The sequence below is a fragment of the Heterocephalus glaber genome, unplaced genomic scaffold (genome assembly GCF_053883595.1).
Source record: "Heterocephalus glaber isolate CG9 unplaced genomic scaffold, H.glaber_assembly_v1.0 deba00001504, whole genome shotgun sequence".
Lineage (NCBI taxonomy): Eukaryota > Metazoa > Chordata > Mammalia > Rodentia > Bathyergidae > Heterocephalus > Heterocephalus glaber.
This window is the reverse complement of record NW_028258324.1, coordinates 71,521,128-71,543,753: the sequence shown is the minus strand read 5'-3', so window position 1 is coordinate 71,543,753 and position 22,626 is coordinate 71,521,128. Positions and strand designations below refer to the sequence as shown.

Sequence of the window (22,626 nt, the reverse complement as noted above, 5' to 3'; positions counted from 1 at the left end):
CATGGACTGATCATCTTAAAATATCACAGTCATCAATACCACCACCTATCTCATCAGAAAACCCTTACCAGGGAAGCCCTCAAGTTCATGGTGGCAGACACAAATTTTCCACACTTCTGATTTTGCCCTGGAAATCAAATGTATTCCGAATCCCAAACATTATATCTAACTTTTCCTGCAGCGCTGCATTTCCACCTCGTGCCTGATCTTGGAACCTGCTGCCCTGTGCTCGCTGGAAAGCTGTGGGCCTCCTCCTTGCTGGCCGCAGGGAGAGGGCCACTTACACACTTCCTGAAAGGTATCCTTTAAAAAAACTGGTATGTCTCATTATTTAATCTGTGTCTGAGTCTAATCACACTCAACAGTATCCCACTTTCTGCGCACTGAGGTCCTCCTGTTTCTGCGAACCATCACTGTGTACTGCGCATGCTTTTCCGCTGCGCGCCTGGGTTCGGTGGTCACTGGTCACAGCAGTGATCCTTTGACTCTGGCCTGTTTCTGCTCAGTCTTTAGGGGCACAAGCCTGCATACCACCCAACGCCGGAGCTGCAGGGGCTGAAGGGCATCAGAGCAGGCAGCCCCCACTGCCGAGGCCGAGGCAAACTGGTGAGCAGCCTGTAAGCAGCCACAGATGGGGCAGGCCGGCGGCCACGTACCTGGACTCGAACGGGTCCTGCTTCTCCAGGGGCCGGACTCGCTTCCTTGTCACCGCCAGCCTGGTCAGGTCCACGCACTTGGTCTCCCCGTTGCTGTAGGTGAACTCCAGGATGCCGTTCCACTCGCCCTGCACCCTGCACACCACGGTGTTGCTCAGGTTGTGCTTCACTTCCGCAGTGACCCTAGGGGCAGCAGAGAAGAGAAGGCGTCCGTCAGTGACACTGGGGCTGCCTTGCAGCTCTCCCAGCAGAATGCTCTGCAGTTTGCCGGTGCCCAGGACAGACTCCCTTGACAGCTCCCTAGAGATTTCTTTTTTCAAAGATCAATTTTATTTATTTTTTATTCATTTATATTTTTTGGTACCAGGGATCAAACTCGGGACCTTACACTCGCGAGGCAGGTGGAGGAACCACTGAGCTAAATCCCTGGCCCCATAGATCAATTTTAATCTTTAGAAAGAACTCTAGGTTTCTAGGTGTGGTGGTGCATGCATCACTCCAGCACTCGGGGCTGAGGCGGGAGGATCACAGCGAGTTGGAGGCCAGCCTGGGCTACACAGGGAAACCCTGTCTCAAAAAAAGAAAAAACTGGGCTGGGGATGTAGCTCAGTGACGCTGTGCCTGCCTGGCAAATGCAAGGTCCTGAGTTTGATCCCTGGTACCAGAAACAAACAAACCCCCAAACAAAACAAAAAACCCAAAACCACAACCAAAAAGAAAACCCAAAAAAGACTATGCATAAAACTAGAGACTTCAGGGCTGGGGATTTAGCTCAGTGGTTCTGCCGCCTGTCTCACAAGAGCAAGGTTCGGAGTTCGATCCCCGGTACCAAAACCAAAAACAAACAAAAAGATGAACTAGAGACTTCATTGTCAAAAACCAAAGTGTGGTATTTAACATTTTCTTTTCCTTTCTTTTCTTTTTTTTGGTACTGGGGGTCCAACGCAGGAGCTCGTGCTTGCCAGGCGGGTGCTGCGCTGCTGAGCTACATCCCTGGCCCTTAACACTGTCTTCATTAGAGACTAAAAATGTTCTAACACTACAATGTTTTTTACTGGTCTTCCTTATTTAAAAGTGAGAGTTTGCCAGGTGTGGGGGCACATGTCTATAGTCCCAGCACCCAGGAGGCTGAGGCAGAAGGATGCGTGCAGGAGAAAAGCCATGGGTAGCAACCTGTCCACGCTATTTCTCAAGCAATGGGAAAAAATTCACTTAACAGGAACCAGAGAAATGTGACCTGTGCACCTTTAGTCAATATCTGACCCTTAGCCAGGGTGCAGTGGTGGCGCATGCCTGTCATCCCAGCACTTGGAAGGCTGAGGCAGGAGGATCACTGTGAGATCAAGGCCAGCCTGGGTTACACAGATCTGACCTTAGAGAAGACGGAAACTCAAGTTAGAGGGAAATCCTAGGTGAACAGTGGGTTAGGTGAGCGCTCAGCCACTGGTCTTCCTGTCACAACCCTAGAGAGTTCAAGCTCAGAGGAAGCCCGGGTCTCAGTGCAGACAGAACCCAACCAGAGCCTGAACTTGCTGCTGATGTGAAGAAATGGGAGGCCCAGATACCCAAGCTGGGCCCTGAGCCTGATTCCCGGGTAGGGTGGAGGGGAGAAGAAAGAAGGAAGGAAGGAAGGAAGGAGGGAGGGAGTCATCAGTATCACTGACAATAATAAGAGGCAGATTTGGGAATTCTATCCCTGCAGCTGCTTTCCAGTAAGCAGCCTTGGAAGCAGACTCTGAGGAACAAACACCTTCACCAACTAAAGCATGTTAATGGGGATGCAGATTTCAGCTCTAGCCTCATTTAAATGAGCGGGGTGTGGACTCGGGAAGGGGCTGCCTCGCTGAGTTCTGGGTGCTAATAATCTCCCAACATAGAAGGACCCCATCGGGCAGCAGCATGGCCGAAGCAGAGTGCACCCAGTAATGCCTAGAGGCCCCGAGCCTGGCCCATGGGCGGAAAGGCCCAGCACAAGGCGAGGAGTGAGCAGAAGCACACAGCAAAGGATGAGCCCTGCTGATACCTTCTGCAGGGTAAAAGGTGACTGTTCTGACATCTGGTGATTCTGCTTAGATGGTCTTTTTTTTTTTTTTGGTACCGGGGATTGAACTTGGGACCTTGCGGTTGTACAGCAGGCGGTGAAACCACTGAGCTAAATCCCTGGCCAGGTCTTTTTTTTTTTTTTTTCTTCCTGTTTTGTGTTTATTTAATGGGTTTAATCATCTCAGAAACCTTTCTCTTCATCAGATGTTTGATACCCTTGCAAAATTTTTGGTTTTTGAACTTGAATGTGGACCTTTACTCCATCAATTACGTGATTTTCATGTTGCACTGAATTCTGAAGTGCTTCTTCTGAAGAAAAGTAAATCCAACATATACCTTTATGAAAGCCAGTCTCTTTATCAAAAGGAAGAATGCACTTTCGTATATGGCCAAACTGAGCAAAGTGTTTTTTCAGCTCATTCGCTGTTGCAGTCCAAGGAATTTTCCGGACAAAAGCAACCTGCCGAGTAAAATTCGTACGCAGTGCCAGGGCACCCCTTGCTACAGAGGCTGCCATCTTTAGACTCAGGTCTTTTATTTTTAGATGGTCTTTATTTTAAGAAATACTCTTTGCTTCAGTGTTTTGAAATCCTTATTTTTAAAGGCTCATTCAGTGCCTCAGAGCTAAATAAGCTTTCTCTCCACTTTTCAGGACTGTTGAATGCCAGTCTTGGAGTAAGGAAGTAACGCCGCCACATGCAATTCACAGCCTCAGAGACCACTGAAGGTATATTCTGATTTAGCCATTAAAGCGGTTTGGCAGCCTCTGATGAGGTTCAGCAGCTGAGAAACCCCACGCCTAGGGATCTACCCGACAGAAGCCCATAATACAGTCACCAACTAATGGTCCAGTCACACTGTATGCAATCATCAAAAGTTGAAAGCGGGGGCCGGGGATTTAGCTCAGTGGTTCTGGTGCCTGCCCCGCAAGCGCAAGGTCCAGAGTTTGATCCTGGTACCAAAAAAAAAAAAAAGAAAAGTTGAAAGCTACACATGAGAATGAATGAATGAATTGTGGCACAATCACCCAGTGGACTATGATCTTCAATAACAGGAAAAACTGCAAATATACATGGACGAATCTCAAAATGTAACATCAAGCAAAAGAAGTTGGACATGAAAGAGAACAGTGTGTGAAGTCCTTTATAAGGAGAGACTGAAAATGGGCAAAACTGACAGCGTGAGATACCAGGCCAGTGGTCACCCGCACTGGGAGGGGTGTGGGAAGGTAACCTGGGCGGATGGAACTGTGACCAGCACGAGGGAGCTGGGAGGTGCTGGGAGGTACCACATCCAGACCAAGGTGCTCAAATTTTTACTTTGTGAACATTTATCAATGTGTATATTTCTGCATATATGCTATTTTCCAATAGAAAGTTTGTAGCAAAACTTCCCCTGCACTTTCAAGGACAGTCAGAATAGACATCTGGGGTTGTGGAAAGAGCCAGTGTCCTCCTGACACCACACTGCAAACTGGTCCTCTTGTCATCCGGGGACCTGGGCAAATGCCTCGGAGACTAACGAGCCAGGGCCGGAAATAAGAACTGGCCGGCTCCGGGGTGAAATCAGAGAAGCTGCCTTGCTTCACTGCTGGTGCCCAGAGGTGCTGGCTTCTCCCACTGAGCCTCTGGGACTTTTTTTTTGTTTTTTTTGAGACAGGGTTTTACCATGTAGTCCCAGCTGGCCTGCAACTTGCGGGGATTTTCCTGTCTCAGCCTCCTGAGAACTGGGATCACAGGCGTGTGCCAGCATGCTGCGTTTCTTTGGATTAGAATCTATTTTTTTTTTTTGGATTAGAGAACTTTTCATTTGAGTTGGTAGCAAAAGCTGCCTCCATTAAGGTCTGGATCCAAATCCGAACTCTCTTCAAGGCAAAATCGGGCAGAGACTGCATATGCCTTGGTTAGAAATTCTCTTGTATGTGCTGTTAGCGACTTCATCAGAAAGATATGACAAGAGCTGACATGTTAATAATGCAACTACTTTAAAACCCAGGGGGGCCGAGGATTTAGCTCAGTGGTTTCGCTGCCTGCTGTGCAAGTGCAAGGACCAGAGTCCGATCCCCGGTACCAAAAAAAAAAAAAACAAAAACAAAAAAACACCCAGGGGATGCAGCTCAGTGGCAGAGGGCATGGCTGGCACGTGCAAGGCCCCAGTACTGCCAAGGAATAACCCTCAGACAAAATGAAGAAATCCATCTCGGTCATTATTTCCAGAACACCTCTTGAGAGACAAAACATATGTGGCAAAATGCAAACATGAATAAATCTCATCGCATAAAACAAAGCAGCAGGAAACTAGGAGTGATGACAAGGGGTTGGTGGGGAAGCCTGCGGCCGAGCTCCCCAAGCCTCACCGGTGCAGTTTGCCGCCGTAGAAGGGCTTGGTGTGGAAGGTGATGCTGGCCGAGTACCCGGTCTTCGCACAGCTCACGCCAACCTTGCCGCCCAGCTCCACCCAGGGCACAGTGAGGATGGAGCGGGCATATGCGCAGGGCAGAGAGAAGGTGTACTCCTCACCGTGCTCCAGCAGGCTGAGGACCCCTGAGAGCAAGATGGGAGGTCAGCATGTTTTTAAACAAATAGGGAGGGACACACACACACACACACCCCCTGATTTTTTCCTGTCTAGCATAAACATCATTATTTCATTTAATCTCCATTTAACTGTGGGTGACAGTGACTTTATTATAATTGTATGTGACACGTTTCCTGGTGACAATGAACCAGAATTACTTTCACTGTGACCTGACGATGACTTCGGAGCTCATGGGCCAGGCGATGTCTGGGGGAACAGTCTGGGCTTTCTCTAATGTACCCAACAAGAAAATAAAGCTTGAGGCGGTACTTAGGACCTTGCTGCACTGGATCACGGTAGACTAGGTCAGCAGCCAGGGCCAGTAACCTGGTCAGCAGTCCCCAAAACCAGACAGCCACTCAGCAGGGCAGAGGACTTAACTCACCACGGAGGGAAATGCTCCTCATTCTAGTGTATGCATGTTAAAGAAGAAAAAGTAATTCTATCATAAAAACTATGGTCATGGGCTGGGGATTTAGCTCAGTGGTCCCGGCGCCTGCCGTGCAAGCGCAAGGTCTTGAGTTTGATCCCTGGTACAAAAAAAAACAACAAAAAACTATGGTCATAATAAATTCTGTTAAAATATTTAGAGTGGGGCTGGGGATTTAGCTCAGTGGTTTCGCCGCCTGCTGCACAAGCACAAGGACCCAAGTTTGATCCCCGGTACCAAAAAAAAAAAAAAAAATTTAGGGTGAACCTAAACGAGGTGTTAAGTGATGGTTTCAGACAATATTATTCTAATGGGGCTTGTTCCATATTAAATGATGCTGTTTAAAGATGATTTCAGTGGGCCAGGGATGTAGCTCAGTGGTGCCACCTGCCTGGCAAGTGCTAGGTCCTGAGTTTGATCCCCGGTACTGCGAGGAAAAAATAAATAAAGATGATTTCAAGACACACACAAGGGGTTACCTTAATGAGTAACTGATCAACATGAGATAATTAGGAGACACCAAGGACACTCAAGCTACATTACCAACCAAATACTGAACTGGATGTGTACGTCTAGTCTCAGCTCCTACAGCGCCTGGCCCCCAGGCCCCAAACGTGCTCTAAATCCTCTTTTTTTTTGGTACCGGGGATCGAACTTGGGTCCTTGCACTTGTGGGGCAGGCGGCAGAACCACTGAGCTAAATCCCTGGCCTAAATCCTCTTCTTAATGTTCACAATAAGAGCAAGAGCCATGGAAACTACTTTAACAGTTAATTTTCAGGCTAAGCAGAGACAAAGAGAGATTCTAGAGTAGCCCACAGTGAGTGAGCATCATCAGATGCTGCTAGCAGTGCTCCAGAGGGCAGTGATAAACCCAGAACGGCCCCAGTTCCCGAGCAGAGCAGTCCTGGGTAGAATACACTGCACCGCAATGCGAGCTGTCAGGAGAAAGGCGAGTTAGTAACAACTGCTAACTCCAAGTTGAAAAAGACTGCGTTTTTATCACTTTTGTAAAAATATCTTATAAACTGGGTTTATGGACTTTTATTATTTTTTTGGTACTGGGGATTGAACTCAGGTCCTTGCGCTTGCGCAGCAGGCGGCAAAACCACTGAGCTAAATCCCCGGCCCTGGACTTTTCTTTCTGGGTATTAAAATCTGAAGAGACATACAACAAGTTTTGATTTTTTTTTGGTACCGGGGATCAAACTTGGATCCTTGCGCTTTTGGGGCAGGCGGCGGAACCGCTGAGCTAAAAATCCCCTGCCCTACCACCAGTTTCGCATAATTGAGATTCAGTATTCTGAAATCTCATTTATCTAACAATTAAGTTGCATTTCTTCCTATTACCAAACACCTAGCAGGAGCAAGATGAATAGTCATAATTTCCATTTCTTTATTTTATTTACTTCCTGCTGAGGGTAACCAATGGCAATTTAATTTCCAAAGTGAAATGCATGAATATACAATAGCACCTGGATAATAAAAACCTATCTACTATATGGTTCATGACTAAAGCACGGGGAATCCAAAGTCTTTCATTTCCTAATTCCTTTCCCAGAAGTGGGAGAAGCAACCGCGCTCTGATTCTTTCCCTCCTATGAAGCCAATGTCCTTGGGGACAGAGTATCACAGGATGAGGTTTCAAACCTGACAGGCCTCAGCCTTTATGACCTAGACACGTCTGGCCACTGCTAGATGGCAGATTTTTCATTTATAAAATAAACTGACCTATGATGTTATAGAGCTTCCATCTGAAAGGGGCAAACGTTTTTAAACTAATAAAACATGAGTACTTTCTAATGCTGTAAATTGTAATTAACTTGAAAATATGTTTGGAAATTAGCAAGACATGTTATAACAGAACTCAAAAATGGGGAAAACTGAAAATAGGGATAAAATAATTTCTTCCTGGCTGCAGCAACAATTTCAAAGCATTAAGTTACAGGCTGAGCTACATCATGCTTATATTGTAAGTTTATGTTCTGAAAAATTAATCTTTTAACAAGTTTTCCTTTAAAGTTAAAATGCCAGTTTTTTCTGGTCATTATATTTTCATTAAATCTTTAATGGTTTTTGTGGAGTTTTCATTTCGAATTCTTGGCCAAAACCCACTATAATCCTTCAAATTATTTTTTCATACCTTTTGATGAAAGACAAGCAAAATTTGGCAATATATTTTTAAAATATTCATGAATAGCTGCTAAAGAATTATAAGAGATAGAAATAAAGATGTATCTAGAAGACATTTCTTCTTGTTTGTTTCTTAAGACTGGTCTCACTATGCAGTTCAGGATGGCCTGGAAGCCATTATGTAGCCCAGGCTGGCCTCTTAACTCCCTGAGATCCTACTGCCTCAGTCTTCTGTGTACTAGAATTATAGGCGTGCACCACCATGACTGGTTAGAAAACATTTCTTGCTGTGATTTTTTTTTTTTTTTTTGGTACCAGGGATCGAACTCGGGACCTCGTGCTTTCGAGGCAGGCGGCGGAACCACTGAGCTAAATCCCCGGCCCTTGCTGTGATTTTTGTAATAATGAAAATCTGGAAACAATTTCAGTATCCAAACAAAAAATGATTTAATGACTGATGGGAAACTCATTTCACACAATATTACATGGCTATTAAAATCAATATGAAAAAATGAATATATTTAGTATAAAAAACCTGGTGCACTAAACTACACATACAGCATGTATCCTAATTTTGTAAAGCTAAAAGTATGAGCATATACATGGAAAAACTAAAAGACAGAAACTAAAATTATCTTTCTTCATGAAGGGATTAGATGCCTTTATTTCCCCTTACACTTTTTTGATGCTGAGTATTTTATATACACACTCTCCGCCCATCATGGTGACTGGGACACAGAGCACCCACGTCGCAATCCTCCCTCCGAACCTGCGCACGCGCACTCACCCTCGCCCACCATGGTCACGCCAATGGACATGCCCAGGAACTTGCTCTTGGTCCACACGTGTGCGCTCACGCACATCCTCCGCTCTGCGCACTCCGCGTAGAAGCCGGACACGGGCGGGTGATGGGAGACCTGCTCGGCCACGAAGCGCACGGTGTAGCAGTCAGCGGCCGGGCTCGCGGACTCCTCGGGCGCAGGGTTGGGTGCGTTGCCCGTTGGGGCCCCGGGGCTGCTCTTGGGCACCCACCAGGAGCAGTGGAAGGTCTCCCCGAGGATGGGGTTGTACGGCTTCTTGGCGGTGGCTCCCTTGCGGCCCTCGTGGAACGAGGTCAGGTAGTACTCCACGAAGCGGACCATCCGGTCCTCGGCTGAGGCGCCGCTCGTGATGGCTATGAATAGGTCCGGGTGTGACATGAAGTCTGCGTACATCTCCAGCAGGGAACGCTTCTCCAGGATGAATGTGGGGAGCACCACCTGGGGCAAGACAGGCGGCCACAGGCGGTCACACTACCCACCCTGAAAGAACTGCCTTCTAGGTGGGTATTTTTTAAAAAAGGGACAGCCAGGAATGGTGGCGCACGCTTGTAATCAGAGCACTCGGGAGGCTGAGGCAGGAGGATCTCTGTGTGAGTTCAAGGCCAGCCTGGACTATATAGTGAGTTCGAGGTCCGGCTGAACCATCTCAAAAATGAGAGGGAGAGGGGGAGGGGAGGCAAAGAGAAGTATTTGCTCCCAGTAGAAAATAGACATAAAAGGAAACTAGAGCCTAGTCCGTGGTTATAATTAAATGCAAATTCAGGAGATGAAGAGGGTCAGAAAGAATAGCAGAAGCTTCAAGCTTCCAGGCTGGATATGTGTCATCAGGAGGATAGTACTAAAGTCCAGAGTAAGTGTGAGGTGCGTCTCCTCCTATCTCACCTTAAAAAATAAACTGTGGGCGGCTCACCAAACTATGAGAAGAGGCAGAAAATGCTGTTCCCTGAGAACGCAGAGCGATGACATGCCAAAGCCTAAACTCTGACTTTCAGCTAACTTTTGACACCTAAAGCTGGGAAGGACAGAAAATATTTTGAAGCAGAATTGGAGAGGCCCTGCAAAACAGTTCAACTCTTCGAAAGAGAAAACTGGCAATATTTTTTCAAGAGGTTTAATGTTCATACTCATTTAGCCTGGTAATTATCCAAGAATCCAGCCTAAAGAAAAGAAATAATATGAACAAAGAAAAGGAGTGTAAAATAATAATTAAAACGATCCATATTTTTTAGTGGGGTGTGGTGACACGTGCCTGGAATTCCAGCACTCAGGAGGCTGAAGCAGGAGGATTATAAATTCAAGGCCAGCCTGCCCTATACAATGAGACCTCTCACCAGAAAAACATCTGAGTTGTCACAATGAAAAATCCTGCCAAGAAGAGCCCACAACAAATAGAAACCTATATCAAGATATATCACTACACCCCCTCTCCAAAAAAAGATATATCACTACCCCAAGATATGACAGAGAGAGGATTCCAAATAGTTTCAGAGAAAAAAACAAGTCACAAGAGACTTGAGTCTTTTCGACAGAAGTCTGTAGCAAGGAGCAAAACCCTGAAGGGAAACTAGTGACAAGTTCTATCCAAACTAGCAATCAGACCCGAGGGCAAATGGGCGTTTCAGATGCACATCTGCTTCCCATAGAGCCTCAAGTGTGTTACCACACAGGGAGACCACCGCAGGATGGGACCGGTTAAGGGGATCAGAAAGGGGAAGGGAGCCCTGGTGCACAGGAGCACTGACTGAGCTACAGGCTGCAGTGTGTGGAACCCACGAGCCCAGGATGGTGTGTGACCGTGGGGGAGAGCTGTGAGGCTTCCGGCAGGAGTCATGCTCTTCTGAGACTGCAGCTATGGGCAACCCCGGGACGCTACCAGGCTCACGCTGACCCCGCCTTGTCCCGGTTTCCTTTGGGCAGGAGGCCCCATAGGAGTCCATTCTGGTCAGGGTTTGGCTCCTTCCAGCAGGGATGGGCACAGCAAGGACCGTGGCCGCCCTGTGCCACCAGCACCCTTTCAGCTGGGATGGAGGCCAGGAGACTCGGCCTCAGCTGTGTGGCCCTGGCTCACGACATCTGCTGCTGAGGGCGGGCTCTGCTGAGCTGGGCTGAGGACCCTCAGGGCTCACCCAGGCGCATTTTGGCTTCAGTCTCTCAGGAGCAGGGGGAGGCCAGCAGCCTAGTCACCCAGCCACATTCCCTCAGGCTGGGACAGACCCATGTTTCACGGCCTCCTCTGCCGCCTTCTCCCTCTAAGCCCTTGGGATGCTACAGAAGGAGGGGAGGCCGAGGCCCAGATGGTCAGCGCAGCAGCCCCTGTGTGGCGCCAACTGGGCCTGCGTTGGTGCTTACTTTTCCCTACACTAAATCACAAGTTTACGGGCACAAACATAAGGGGTAAACCTGTCATGAAAAGGAAGGATGACGAACCCAAGTCAAGTGAGCAGCCACCTGCACCGCAGGGGCTTGGAGACAGGCTGAGACAGAGCTGACTGGAAAAGGCAGCAGGGACGCTGTCATCGCCCTCGGAATGTGTCTGGGAGCCGCCTCAGCCTGTGTGTGCTCAGTGCAGGTCACGGAGGAGGAGGCCAGGCTGCCTGTGACCAAGATGGGAAGGGGCTCCTGCAGGCGCTGCTGTGTATGTCTGGAGGGGGCAACCAAGGGAGGTGAGCTTTTTTCTACTTGAAATTTTTCTATGAAGCGTTTACCGATACTAATTTCGTATTATTTAAAAAGGACCAAAAAGGAACGGTGGGGAAAAGAGACACGACTTCTTCAGGGTGTGGAGGCTCGGTCCTTTGCACCCACCACTTGGTGCCTGGGGTAGGAGCGGGCCCAGCGGATGTCGCCTGCCCAGTGTGACTGTCAGAGAGCAGACTGGTGTCCCTGCGGCTGTGGCACAGGGGACTTACGTACTATCAGTTAAACGGTACGTGAGTGTTCACAATTTGGGCTGGTTGATGTAACATAAGTTTTCACTGACAAGGCACAAACGTGGGGGAAGAGTATTACGCAGTTATCTGTGTGACAGAGGGCTTCACTCGATTCTAGAATGTTCTCTTCAACGAGCTTTCGGCTCGTCAGCCTCAAGGCCACTTTTATGCCTCCTAGACTAGGACAACAATCACCATCCCGACTCCTACCAAGCAACCCTCGTAGGACCAGTCTCTTTAACCAGTTTCACAGTTAACAAAGGTCTTCCTGAACCAGTCATGAAAACACTTCTTGAACAGAACAACACGCAGCTGAAGTACTGGGGCTAAATGAAAGATCAATGAGTTTTCTTACTCCTAAAACGTCTCCAATGGAATTTATTCTCATTCATTCATTCATTCATTCATTCATTTATTTATTTATCTTTGTACCAGGGATCAAACTGGGGACCTTGTGCTTGTGAGGCAGGCGGCAGAACTGCTTAGCTAAATCCCTGGCCCAATTTATTCTCTTTTAAAACCTCCTGTTAAGCATAAGTCTACGTAAAAAAGAAAGGATTTTGACTTTATTTTTTTCTTCAGTTTTTTGGAGACAAGGTCTCACTTAGTGCAGACTGGCCTTGAACTCGGCGATGTTCATGCCTCAGCCTCTGGAGTGCTGGCACTATAGGGACACACTACAGCAAGTCCCCGACTTATGAACATTCGAGTTGCAAACTTTCACAGGTGTACTATTATAAAACTCACTTTGGGGGCTGGGGATTTAGCTCAGTGGTTTCGCCACCTGCTGCACAAGCACAATGACCCGAGTTCGATCCCGGTACCAAAAAACAAAACTCACTTTGTTGGCTTACAGATGAATCCAACTTAGGAACAATTCTCTTGGAATGGAATTAATTCACATGTCGGGGACTTATTGCACCTCTGACTTAAAATTTATTTACTTACTTACTTATTTATTTATTTATTTTTGGTATCGGGGATTGAACTCGGGACCTTGCGCTTGTGAAGCAGGCGCTGGAACCACTGAGCTAAATAAATCCCCAGCAACTAAAATTTACTTTTTATTAGTCCATGGTGGCAGTACATAATGTTTACATCATGGTGAGGAGTAGATGTACATGCACCTAACATGTACCTAAGCATGGTACAGGTACCTAACACATCTTAATTCTTTTTACGTCCCCTTCCCTTCCCTTCCCTCCATCTCTATTTATTTTTTTGGGGCGGTACTGGGAATTGAACTCAGGACCTTGCACTTGCGAGGCATCTCTTCCTGTTTTTGACTTAAGAGCTTTAAGGTGAACCCTAAATGCAAGCTGCTTTCTATTTAAGTAGCATTTGCAGGTGAACAATTCCCTGGAAACAATGCCACACTCACTACTTTCAGTGGCATCAGAGACCTGATTTGAACCACCCCTCCTGATGTCCATTTTGAAATTCCATATTAACGCAAAATCATGTTAGTAGTAATAAAAATAATCCCACAGTAATCAAAATTTGACAAACACAGGTTCTGAGCCTAATTAGCTTTTTTTTTCCTTACCAGGAATGGAACTCAGGGCCTTGTGCTTGCCAGGCAGGGACGGCACCACTGAGATACATCCCTGGCCCTTGATTGGCTTTTTTTTGGTATCGGGGATCAAACTGGGGACCTTGCACTTGTGAGGCTGGCACCCTGATTAGCTTTTTAAAATGGTGTCATGAACTAATTGCTGAAACAAATGAAGGGCTGCCAAATTGGGTAAGTTGGGACCAGAGAAGACTGGCCTAAAGTAAACAACCAAGGAGGGCTTCTCACACTTTGAGGTATGTGGAAACCACCCGGGAACCTGACTAAACTGCCACTCTGGTCTGTGAAGTCTGGGATTGCTGACCGGGATTCTGCGTTTCTAACAAGTTTTACAGGTGATCATGATGTGAATGTACCAAAGCTCGCACTTTTATGGTAGGGAGATGGTGGACTCTGAGCCTATAGACTGTGGTGCCTGGCCCAGACATGGCCTCTTGTCTGTCTGTCTTGTGGGGCTGGGCCCTGAACCCAAGGCCTTGTGCACACTAAGCAGACGCTCTACACTGAACTCCCTACTCCTGTCTCCTGGTCTCTTGTCTGTGTGGTGCTGGAGACTGAACCCAGGGCTTTGCACACGACACACGAGCACTCTACCACTAAGCTACATCCTCAGCCCTTTTTTTAAACTTTTATTTTGAGGGGCTGGGGATATAGCTCAGTGGTTCTGCTGCCTGCCACGTAAGTGCAAGGACCTGAGTTTGATTCCAGGGACCATAAAATATTTGAGACAGGGTCTTGCTAAGATACCTAGGCTGGCTTTGAATTTGAGATCCTCCTGCCTCGGCCTCTTGAGTAGCTGGGATTACAGTGTGGACCATCACAGCCAGCTTTGGTTTTATAATAAAGTTTATCGGGACCACAGTCCTGACCATCAGCAGATCCTCTGTGGCAGAACTGAGCAGCTGCTACACACATCGATGGCCAGACTGCTAAAAATATTTACTGTCTGGCCCTGCACAGCCAAAGTCAGGATACATCCCAAATGTACTGTCCATACGTGGGCCTTCAGAGCAATGCAAAATTCAAAGCTTTGTACGGTTTTGTAGGATTATATCCTTCTCCTCAGACTTGTGCTACATCAATGGGATGCTTGAAGGTTTACAGAAACAGGAAGACTGCAGGTCTTTACTTGCCATGAGACTCCCTGCTGTACAAGAAAACCATAGATGTCTTACAAAAATAAGAAGTATGAGGCCCAGATTCAATCCCCAGTGTTGGGGGAGAGGGAGGGTAGTGGGGAGGGGGAAGGGAAGCATTAGAACACCAAACCAGGGATTATAACTCATGCCTGGAATTCTAGCAACTCAGGAGGCTGAGGCAGGAGGATCACAACTTGAAGGCCAGCCTATGCATCTTTTTTTTTTTTTTTTTTTGGGTACTGGGGATCGAACTCGGGTCCTTGTGGTTGCATAGCAGGTGGTGAAACCACTGAGCTAAATCCCCGGCCCTCAGCCTATGCATCTTAATGAGACTGTCTCAAAATAATTTTGTTTGTTTCTTTGAGACAGAGTCTCACTGTGTATTTCAGGCTGGCCTCGAACTCAGTGATCCTCCTGTCTCAGTCTCCTGAGGGCTGGGCTACTACACCTGGCTTCAAAATGAATTTTAAAAAAGTACAGGAATGTAGCCAGTGCTAGAGTACTTGCTGAGCATTTAAGAGGCCTCAGTATCACGAGAGAGAGACAGAGAGAGAGAGAGAGAGAGAGAGAGAGAGAGGCAGAGAGAGAGGCAGAGGCAGAGACAGATTCAGTGGTGTACACGAAAGCCTGACCCAGGACAACTCCAGGTGTGGCTCTTCCCAATGGCCCCCACAGCCAGTGTGTCCCCCACATACCCGTGTCAGGTCCATGCCCAGCTTGAGCTGGGACAGGAGGTGCAGGATGACGCTGCGCTGCTCCTCCACGGCCCCCAGGTCGTCCTCTTTGTCATCGCAGGTGTCCTCCACTTCCTCATCCGAGTTTATGTCCTCAGGCTCCTGAAGGCAGGCAGAGGTCAGGTTATAAAGCGTATTGATGCTCATTCAGATAAAAGGATTCACATCAGACTGGAGGACACTTACACTGGGCCTAAATGAGTATGAGCAGAATCCTTCCTGAAAACATCGCTCCCGTCACTGCCACATGGGTATGTTTCCTTCAAAGACCTTATTATTTCTGGTATTGAAAATACTGTGGGTTTGCCACCTATACCACATATAAGATACATTTATTGTCTTTTTTAAATACCGTTTCTCATCTGAAGAAAGTCATCAGAATCCCATGCTCCGACCACCCACCAGGGACTCCACCACTGCCTATAACGGCAGAGTTCTGAGAATGAGAATCTGCCTCTTTTTCGGCTACCAAGAGAAGAAGAAATTCTAGAGGCAGCGGCATGCATGTCAAGCCTAACTCCTGTGAAGTGCGTTTTAGTGCTCTCTCTGTTTTGATGGGGACTGACCCAGGGCTTTGTGCAGGGCAGGCAAGGGCTACCTATGGGGCTGGCCCGGCACGTGGGCATGTGGGCGAAGCAGATCTGGGCAGGTGTACGAAATCTGGAGTTGCCCCTGAGTGCTTAGAATGCCACAAGTTCTCTGCCAGCCCCTTGGTTCCTGAGACTATCAATAATACTACTGATGGAGAAGCGGATGCTGAAGATGTGCTTTTATCTCAGCAGAGTTCTAGCTCCAAGTGACTGGGTAAGAGAGACAATTCTATATTTACTTTTATCTATTAATTTTTTGGTACTAGGAATTGAACTCAGGACCTTGTGCTTGCCAGGCAGGCGCAGCGCCGCTGAGCTACATCCCCGGCCCTACTTTTATTTAAACAAATAACAGTTTCATATCCCAAGATTCTACAGATCCCATCAGCTGTCCCTGGCCAGGTCTTCATGGGAAGTGTCCCCTTTCTCAGGGGATCCTTGTCAGCATCTCCGAGTAAGACAGTTTTACGAGGATGTTGTTTGGCTTGTGTTGGTTGCATTGTCCCCCCAAGCCTCATGGGGTCATAGGTGGGGTTTTCGGGGGAGGCTGGATCTACAGTGTGTGCTCCTGGGATCAAGGATGTTTTGCTGGGATCGATTCATGGTGCGATGCTAGGATTAAGGCTGCCCCACTCTAGGTGTGAGTGCTGCTTGCCCTGCGGGTAGCCTGGATAGAGAACAGGGGACAGAAAGAGGGTCACTATTTGCTGTTTGTCACTTGCTGCCTTCTGCCTGCCGTGAACTATTCTCCTCTGCAATGCCCCCCTGCCATGCCACCCTATGTTGGAGCCAGCTGACTATGGACTGAAACCTCTACAAACTGTGAGCCAGATAAACCTTTCCTCCTTTAACTCTGGGTGTTGGCTATCTTTTCTCAGCAACAAGAAAAGTAACTAAGACAGTCGTCCTCTTTTGGTATTTCATTAGATTTTAAGTAACAAGGATTTCTAAAAGGAAAGGATCTTGTTAGTGTCTCTGCCTCGGATTTTTCCCTCCCACTAGTGACAAGAAACCCATCAGTTCTATCCGGCTAGACACAGAAAACGGATCCTACCCAAGATCAAGAACTCAATCTTCTCAAAATGTGAAACCAAAACATAACGCACAGTGACAGGGTAAAAGGACAGCCAGTCTCTGACCATCCTTTTGCCTTCATCTTTCTCTGTTTCTACCACCTTCCGTCCAGGAAGTCTGTACCAACATGTACTCTGAGAGATCAATTAGCAGTCACGTTTATTTCCTTATGTTAAGGTCACAGAGATCAGCTGGGTGTGGTGGTGCACATCTCTCTCCCTTTAGGAGGCTGAGGCAGGAGGACGACAAGTTTATGGCCAGTTGTGGAGCCTAGAAAGACCCTGTCTCAAAAACAGGCCGGGAATGCAGCTCAGTGGTACATTGTGTGAGAGGCCCTGGGTTCAGTTTCCTCAAACGCAAAACAAAACCCTCAAACAAACAAACAAAACCCCACACAGTCACTATTTGCAAATATCAAAACGCCTTCTGCTTGTATGCCCTTAAGGAGAGACCCAAAGGCTTTGTGAATCCTCCTTCTCCACGGCTAGTCTGTCGGGAAGTATGTGCTGTCATGTACCTAAGTACGTGAGCAGTACAGCAGCAGTAACTTACAATGTGATCCATGATACACAGGAGACAAGCTCATGGTCCTCCTCTCTACACGGGGACCAAATACCACTATGTGAGACCCAGGAGAAGAAATCTGCTAGGTCTTGATTAAATACTGTTCTCCAGTCCTCTGAAAAGTTAACATGACATTTGAGGTTAGAACCTAGGCCATGAATAACGTGAACACAACTTTGGAGGCTGGGGTGCAGTTCGATGGCAGAGTACACGCTTACATGTGCAAAGCCCTGGATTCAATCCCTAGCACAGGAAGGAAGGAAGGAAGGAAGGAAGGAAGGAAGGAAGGAAGGAAGGAAGGGTGGACAGAAAGACAAATAAGCAGCTTTAACTCTCTAGTTTATGATTTGAACTTCCTCCAATGAAAATATTGTGCTAAAGAAATAAAACATAACCTGGTAGTAAGCTCTTTAAAAGAACAGTTTTATTTCAGTCACAGTGGCATATGCCTTTAAACCTAGCGACTGGGGAGGCTGAGGCAGGAGCATCATGAATTTGAAGGCAGCCTGGGCAACTCAGCAGACCCTGTCTCAAAATAAGAAAGGTTAGAGCTGGGCAGGGTGGCCCACACCTGTAACCTCAGCACTCTAGGAGGCTGAGGCAGGAGGATTACGAGTTCAAACCCAGCCTGGGCAACATAGTGAGACCCTGTCTCAAAATAAAAAGGCCCAAATGGAGCTCAGTGCACAGCCCTGGGTTCAATCCTCTTAGCACAAGAAAAATGAAAAAAACCCTCATCTTTTCAACCTTGCAAAAACCCAGATTGTGGGGCCAGGGATTTAGCTCAGTGGTTCTGGCGCCAGCCTCGCAAGTGCAAAGTCCCGAATTCAATCCCCGGTACCAAAAAAAAAAATCCCCATTGTGGATGTCTATCTGTCATTTAAGTGACAAGCCCATCTTGTCATTCAAGCCCCAAAACCTGGAGTTGTCTTTGATCCAACCCTATACCCAATCCCAAGTCCAAATGACTTTATTTGAAATGAATATTGGCTATTCATGGGTCTTCATTTCTGCTTCCTTAATAGCCTTCTAGAATACTTAATTCCATACCATATCATATCCCAGTCATCTCTGTACACCCATTCTTCCCTGTGCTCCTGGCCCTCTTTTCTGTATCTCACCAAGACTCAACCTCGCATGACTGTTATGCTCTTCAGGAATATAGTTTATACCACGCCGCAACATGAATATGAAGTCCTTTCCCATAAGCCAGGTGCTCTGCCACATTCATTTCCCCTCACCAAATCTTACAGGTATCATCACCCTGGCTTTACAGATGAGGAAACTGGAGCTAAAAGTGCTCATTACTGGGCCACATGTAACTAAAAAACACATCTTGAGTTTGCAGACATCAGATGATAAACACATGTGCTGCAGCGCCCCAGCCTATGCTGTTCCTCCAATCTGAGGTTCTCTCTCTTCCTCTCTTCAAATCCTGTCTCCTTTCAAAGCCTAACTCCAGTCCCACTTTGTCCCCACCATATGGCCCATCCACCCTGCTCAGTGTCTCCTTTCTCTGAATGCTCATCTCCCAGCATTGGACCAGCTGAGGCAAACACCACTGCTTGTACGTGTCTGTGTGCGTGTGCACTCCAGGTAGATGCAGTTGCTTCCAGACAAGACCTCTGGCCTCTAAATCCTAACGCTGTACCTGTCATGTACACATCCATTAACTGTTTGATTCTGCAAATGAGCTAATAAGAAAGCTGCAGAGCAGGAAGTGTTTCATCACACTTTGTCTGTCCTACTTCTCGGCCCAGTCCAGCTCCCCATCAGCGTCAGGTCAAAACCTTGCCAGCTGGAGTCCCTGTGTCACAGCTTCTCTCAGGAAGTCACTGACTAATATGTATGTAATCACAGACCATGCATTGCTCTTGGCTCAGCAATTCCAGCTGGGGTTTAACCTAAATCTAAGAAATAATCCGAAGACAGGGGAGGGGGAAAACAGTAAGTGAGATAATACTGTACAGTGCTATTTATAATAATAAATAAAAAGCAAACTATATATTCACCAATAGCGACATTAACTTGATAGCCTGTTTCAACCTTTAAACTTTAATTATATAGGGCAGAACATCACAGAAAAATACTTATGAGAGTATCAAGTAAAATGTCTTAAAACTACCTATGGAATTATAGTGGCCAAAGAAATAACAAATATGAACCCAAAGGACAAAAAACTAGTATGATTTGGCTGGGGATTTAGCTCGGTGGCGCCGTGCCTGCCTCGCAAGTGCAAGGTCCTAGGTTCGATCCCTGGCACCTAAATAAATAAATAAATATGATTTGTAACTCTGGTAAATGTACAAGTAAACATTCTTTTTAGCTTCTCAGAAATGTATAATAATACTTTATAAAAATATTAAACCCTGAGATCGTGCTATTTTAAGCAGGCTAATACTGTAAAACAACTGGTTTGGTAAAGTGCTTACTATGAAAAAGCTTGTTTGAGCTTATAAATGTAATGGTAAACATATAGTAAACACTATTAAGATAATTGAATAAGAAATATGAGATAAATTATTACATAAAAATCCTGTCAGGTATTTTTTGCCTAGGAAAAAGGAAAGGATGCAAATTTCAGTTTTTCAAATTACAGGTTTATCAAGCAGAAGTAAATCAACATGAAAAGTGCTAGCGATTTAACCCGGAGCATACAGCATGTTCAAGTTTAATACAAGAGCTGTCTACCCAAAGCAAATGCAGTTTCAAGTGGAATAATGTCAGGCCTCAGCGAGCACTGCCGGAGTTGACAGATGCCCTAACAGCATAGAGGAACCCGCCCCTCTCAGGGGTGCCTGTTCTGCACACCAACAGCACATTTCCCCATTTCCTTACCCTTGCTATGAGCGCTATGAGCCCAGACTCTGCAGCCGACTGCTCCTCAGGAACGGGCACGGCTTTGTCCTGCTCCGCCGTGAAGGGCTGCTCGGCTCCATTTTTGTAATGGTTTGAGAGAGGGATCTTTGGTTCTAACCACTCGATTGTCGTTCCTGATGAGGTAAGAGAAAACTCTTGCTGAAACGTGCTCATAATCTGGAAAGTTCAGCAGACGTGGATTTTATTAAACAATTTAGTTTCGAGCTTACCAGACTAAAAGCAATTCAACTTGTCAAGGGGCCCTGAAAGTCGGCCCCTTGGATCTCATTAGCATGAGCACCACGATTGGGTATTTTACCACAGAGCAACTTGTAACTCGAAATCAGATCTCATTTAAAAGAAACCAACCCTGAGCAGGACCCAATTCACTTCTCAGGCAGGTCTGTGCATCCTGAAGTATGTTCTAGCCAGCTCGTTTCTGTCCTCTCTGTCTAAACTATGTCCCTCAGTAACAAAAGGTGTATGCTTAGGCTAAGTTAGGAGGCACAATGACAGAGGGGCCAGGACTGTGAAATGGTAACATTTCCTTCGATTTGGGACTGAACTTTATTTCCAGCAGCAGTTTTCTAACCAGAAGAACCACCTGGATCTAATTTAAGAACTGCAATGCATGTCTTCCTTTGCCTTTTTAGTCATAAGAAAGCCCCGTGTAACTTTCAAACTGAGGACTCTGCTCCTGAATAAGTAATGGCTGACCTAGTGAAAAACAGCGGTCACATTTAGAGACCCGTCATCTCCTGCGTGCATGACTCAAAGGTCTCTTGTTACTCTCAACTAGTTTAACAAAGTGGATTCCAGGCCTAATCAATAATGAAAATGTTCCGTTAGATTTCAGAGGCTGATCTAGGCTTCACAGAAGCTGGGATATTGAGTGCTATAATGAAGATGCTCTGGCTACTATGGCAGAAATGTGCAAGAGCCAGGAGTTTCCTCAGTCTATTATCACACTCCCATTTCAGCAGACGGGTAAATCCCAAAGCACTCAGCGGGTGCTAGACATCCTGCTTGGATCAGTCTTACCGGGCCCAATTCCGACAAGGACCAACCCATGTTCACACGTCAGAGTTGGGCTCTGTCTCACTGAGGGGCCCTCTAGCTCAACTACCTGTCACTCCTAAACCAACTGGTGTTCAGAAGGGCTCACCCCCCCCATCTACTCTCCATACTCTGTTCCTACAGCTAGTACCACTTTCTATATATTATTTTGTGGGTATTAGTCACATGTTTCTTTCTCTGCTGGAACTGGATTATGACTTACTTTGTTTTTTGGTGGTGGTATTGGGGATCAAACCTAGCACCCCATAGGACTAACAGCTCATTCAGGGGAATACACACCTTACTGGACTCTCTGTGAGCCCTGACCTGTATCTACAATTGCCATCAAAACAGTCTGTTAGGTAGAAATGAATAATTTAGGCACAGGAGAGGATGGAGTCCATGCTAGGACTTCGACAAACGTTTTCCCAGGAAGAGACCTGCCGACTCTAAAATGTCTTGCTCACAAGTAAGGGAAGTGCGTTGGAAAAGAGAACAATGAGTCGCTGTGATATACTAAGTGACCACCTGTCACATACCACGCCCAGTTGACGTAGCATGCCAGAAGGGCCATCTGCATGCCCTGTCCCCAGTTACTTCCAGTCAGATGCTGGATGTACACAGAGAAGCATGTGACAGATTTGTATAAAAAGAAGAAACTCCAGGAATGAACCCAGCGTTGCCACTTTGGTCAACTAGATGGACAGGTTCATGGTGATTTCCCCAATTTTAACAGAAATACAGGAGCTGCAGGGTGTGAGTTCGGTTTTTATCCTGTGGAGTTCTGAGGATGTTAGTTCTCTAGCATGGAGTTCTCTAGGATGTTAGACATCAAATTCCAAACCCAATAAAGATAACACTTAGGAAGAGCTGGTTTAACGGTGTGATGGTTTAAACCAGAGGCTCACTTTTTTCTTTTTTTTTTGGTACCGGGGATCAAACTCGGGTCCTTGTGCTTGCGCAGCAGGTGGTGAAACCACTGAGCTAAATCCCCAGCCCCTCACTTTTTTTTTTGGTACTGGGTATTGAAACTTGGGACCTTGCACTTGTGAGGCAGGCGGCAGAATTACTGAGCTAAATCCCCGGCCCCTCACTTTAAAAAAAAAAAAAAGATTTTCCAGGATTAGGACAAGAACAAGTGCTGTTCCTTCCCTGTTCGGTCCTCGATGTGCATCTGCCTTTGGTGGGCAGCATACCTGGAGGCAGAGAACCCTTCTGGTGGGATGCGTGCTGCAGCTGCAGGATGTGGAAACAGTCGTTCAAGCAGTTCATTGTGGCCATGGATGTGGCTTTGAGCATCAGGAGGTCCTGGTCCAGGGAGCTGGGAAGGCCGGAGGTGGGGAGGCATTCGATTCGTCTCACCAAGTCTCTCTGCTGTCCTTCTGCATGAGACATCATCTAAGGAAGACAATAGTTCCATCTTTCTTTCCTTCCTTTTTTTCTTTTGA

At 46.7% G+C, this 22,626-nt stretch overlaps 1 protein-coding gene and 1 pseudogene across 3 annotated transcripts in view; both read right to left on the bottom strand.

Annotated features, from left to right (window-relative positions):
• The window catches only part of Osbpl11 (oxysterol binding protein like 11), a 67,380-nt gene that overhangs the window by 5,543 nt on the left and 39,211 nt on the right, over positions 1–22,626 (bottom strand). For all 3 annotated transcript variants that reach the window (XM_087186833.1, XM_004834930.3, XM_004834931.3), the window contains exons 7-12: positions 22,375–22,576; positions 20,102–20,256; positions 14,997–15,137; positions 8,626–9,097; positions 5,056–5,242; positions 657–839 (exon numbers count right to left, since the gene is read on the bottom strand). In XM_087186833.1, coding sequence (XP_087042959.1) covers positions 657–839; positions 5,056–5,242; positions 8,626–9,097; positions 14,997–15,137; positions 20,102–20,256; positions 22,375–22,576 — 1,340 coding nt within the window. The remainder of the gene's footprint in view (positions 1–656; positions 840–5,055; positions 5,243–8,625; positions 9,098–14,996; positions 15,138–20,101; positions 20,257–22,374; positions 22,577–22,626) is intronic.
• Positions 885–5,049, bottom strand: LOC147825440 (SRA stem-loop-interacting RNA-binding protein, mitochondrial pseudogene; annotated as a pseudogene).